Here is a 3,866-nt window from a genome sequence, read left to right as displayed (position 1 = left end):
TTAGTACGCAAAGCAGAACTGTTTAATATCTGACCAACTTTCTCAACGACAGTTTACAAATCACGAAACTGATTAAGAGAAAAATCACCATTTTTCAATGGAATGTATTTGAGTATTATTCCAATGGCAAAATGTTGTCCACGTATTATGATACAGTATAAACCACAAAACTGACAATAACAAAATATTATTACAGGAGTTGATAAGACAATTTTGATATTTGTAACTTTGCAAACGGTAATAAATTAAAAATAGCAGCATGTCAAAATTTGATTTCAAGAACGAATTGGACGTCATTGATGCCAAGATAAAGGAGCAATACGAAACAAAACGAAAAATTTTGAGAGATCTCGATTTCACGGTCCTTGATAACTCAATTCGTGAAACTACTGTAGGCCAGCTCCGTGGGCACACTCTTGAAAACAAGATCAAAATCTATCAAGAAGTCAAGAAATGTGGTTTCCAGTATATCATTGTTGCATCATTCAATCATTTTACCAGAGTGGGTGACACTTTCTGTCAATGGCTTAAAGATAACAATGAAGATCGATCCAACTTGGTGTCGTTTTCTGAGATCACAGAAGAAATTAAAGATGGTGTACTCGACACATGTAAACTTCCAATTTCACTTGTAAAGTGCAAAAAATTTGGCATTCCGAATGTTGTGTTTGAAATGGACTTGGCCGATCCCAACATCGATTGGAAAAAGTTTACAATGGATGACATGTGTAGCTTGCTCCAAAAAAGACTTAACTGGTGTTACGACAATTTATCCACAATTTCAAAGGTTTTGTTTAATTTCAGAGATTTTGCATTTGCCATGAAGACTCGTGAAGGAGCCACACGTGTTCTTACTGTGGTAAAATTCATTGGAAGTCTTCCCAATCGTGGATGGGGAATATGCTTTGAAGAATTTGGAAAGTTTCTTCCAGAAGAAGTTGGTGCATGGTGTGCTGCCGTGCGAAATGTCATGAATAGTTGTAATTGGCAAGATGGAAAACTTCTTGCTCATTTTCACAAAAAGTGGGGATTAGCAACAATCAATCAATTAGAATGCCTCATGAATGGAGCTGATGGTGTTTGGGCTGGACTTTGTGAAGAAGGGGCATCCATGGGTCATGCCAGTTCTACGGTTACATTGATGAATCTTATCAGGATGGGAAACAAGAAAGTGTTGGACAAGTACAACTGTACTTACTTGAGAAAAGCTGCAAGAAGAGTGGCTAAAATTACTACCGGGAAGAAACCACACGTACGTGAATTGATCTATGGTGATAGAGCGCTTGACATCTGGCTTCCTGGTGCAGGTGATTCAGTCAGAGAATTTAACTTAGGGGAATTTTTTGGCGAAGAATCTCCTAATCGAATCACTGATCTTTCGTCGTTGGGGATGATCAAAGGCAGACTTCTGAACTTGTTGGTGACGATCCACAGTTTAATGACGACATGGCAAAGAAAATGAAAGAGTTGTTGCTGCAAGACATGTCCACTAATCGCAAGGAGGAATACATGAGTGAAGTTGGTGTTGCATTGCTCTTTGACCGAGCAGGAGGCCAATTGACACCAGCTATGCGTGATGTTATTGAAAAAACCAACTTGAGCAATCCTCATCACAAGAAGATTATTGACGAAGTTCGTGCAATGTGGGATGAATGGGATGTAGCTGAAGGGAAAGGAGAACAAGGAGATGATCTTCTCAAGTATGAATCATTCTACAACGGATTCATGTCTCCATACTTTGGTTGTTATCAATGTGATGATGCTAGGAAAGGATTGAAAGCGTTGGATATGGATGCAGATGGATACATCGACTGGTCAGAGTTCCTGGTTTATCTGAAGTGGGCGTTGCGTCAATATCCCAAGATTGCTGATGCTGAGAAATTGCTTGCTATTGTTTTCCGTAAAGGTCTCATTCCAGCAATGCAGGATGTAGTTTTGAAAGAATATGAGCAACAAGCAAGCCGATAAAAACGCGGATAATTGTTACGCTTCATTGGTGGAACTGCATTTGCAAATTCAATTTTCATATGAATATTTTTGAAGTTGTTATGTTTGTTTAAATGTTTAATTTTGATTACAATGAAATTTGTTTTGTTTTCAGTGGAAATTGGTTTCAACTGTTCATATTGTATTTAATTAGTTTAGAGAATTACTCATCTGAACAAAGTAGAAAATTTGTATTCAAATAACAAGAGAGATTTAAATGATGCCATTTATGATTAACGCATAATTGAAAGCTGCAATTAACTCATTGGCTAAGTGCATTGAGTTCTGTTGCAGATTTTGAACAATATTCTTTGGAAACGGCACTACAGCTAGGTTTGTATGCAAAATGTGTAGAAAAACATTTAAAAATTTGCTAGTGCAAGAAACTCCAATACAAACAATCATCAACAAATTTACATTATGTTTTCAATAAGTTCTTTGCTTTGCAGTTGCACAACATGGCAGTCATCGTATGCGTACGCTGCTATTACGTATTGTGTAGGCTACTAACCGTTGTACAGAATATTAACAATCAATTTATAGTCTGAAATAAAACACAGCACATAACATAAAAGCCGTTTATGACAGTTTTTAGCTACGATTGTATCAGGAAAGAAGAGAATTGTACACGCACGCTGCAAGATTATGAGGTTGAATGGTTCAAACGACATTTAACTGACTCTGTGGCATTAATCAGTGGTGCTATACTGACGAGCGCAATCTCATGGGCTGGTCAATGGCTGTGAATCCATTCCTACCATCGACTACCAGGAAACATAGTTGTTAAGTTCGCCGACAAATGTTTTTCGTTATTTAGACAAAATTAAACGGTGTGAGTCTGGTCGGAGTCATGTAAACATCTGATAGGTTTTTTAACAGCTCCCTTTCCAGAAAGTTATATCCCCATAAACATTGGTCGTGAAAAACACGTGAAAAACACTTAAAATTCTGAGGAAACTTGTGTAATACACGTATATTTCTCGTGTTTTTATGCCTGCAAAAACTTTTCAGTGCGGACATAGGAGATGCAGGTCCTGGACAACATTGTTGCAAAGACAGAACACGTGAACGTTTCGTTGTCTTTCAGAGTTACAATTACAGACTTCAATTGTTACCCAGCTGTACTCAACCAAATAAAATTGAAGCAGCAACTTCAAACAAAAGCTAGCCATGCTTGAAAGCAGCACAGCAATGAGGTTGTTGACATATACAGCATATCGGTGTCAATCAATGTGAGCATAGCGTCAATTACTAGCCTCATTCGTTCCATTCTATTGTAAACCACCGTGTAGCGTAACTAAGAGTTTGTCAAAGGGGTCGGTCGTCGGTTTGTAATTATAATCTATCTCTAAAAATGTGGCTTCGTTTAACAATAAATTTATCAGCTTAATTGTAAACACCAACCTCGTGCTAAGTAAGTTTTTCGAAAACTAAAGTGTTTTCAACTGCAATGCTATTATTTTCATTTTCAGTGCGACAATCAATAATAACTTATAGCACTGAAAAAGAAAACAGTTTAGTTTTACAAGTAGGGGCTACATTTGCTAAACTTGAGGTGAGTTTAGTACCTATACCTTGGGTTCTTTATTTTTGGATTACATTGACCAGACGCTCCAACCAGTTTGCTCCTTTTCTCATAGATAGATGGGAGAGCCCACTGATAGAAGAAATAGGCCACGCAACTAAAACGGTAGCCTAGTAGGCTACCGTTGACAGCGGGTCTAGATGGCACTTTTGGATCCGAGCCCGGGATGGTATAGGGGCCTGTAACCAGGGCCCGATTAACCATGAGGCACACGAGGCACAGGCCTCAGGCCCCCTGGTTTTGGGGGCCTCCATTTTTTTACATTAGTACCGTAGGCGTAGGTAGTGAAAGTTGT

The 3,866-nt window shown here is 38.4% G+C and overlaps 1 protein-coding gene across 1 annotated transcript; it reads left to right on the top strand.

The window, feature by feature from the left end:
• The first annotated feature begins 259 nt into the window (after positions 1–259).
• Positions 260–1,462, top strand: LOC145771848 (uncharacterized). Its single transcript, XM_082583587.1, has one exon. It carries the CDS (start codon positions 260–262, stop codon positions 1,460–1,462), a length of 1,203 nt encoding a protein of 400 aa, XP_082439713.1.
• The last annotated feature ends 2,404 nt before the right edge of the window (positions 1,463–3,866 follow it).

Source organism: Aplidium turbinatum, chromosome 6 (genome assembly GCF_918807975.1).
Source record: "Aplidium turbinatum chromosome 6, kaAplTurb1.1, whole genome shotgun sequence".
Taxonomy (NCBI): Eukaryota; Metazoa; Chordata; class Ascidiacea; order Aplousobranchia; family Polyclinidae; genus Aplidium; species Aplidium turbinatum.
The sequence above is the reverse complement of the archived record's forward strand: the minus strand, read 5'-3'. Positions and strand labels throughout refer to the sequence as shown.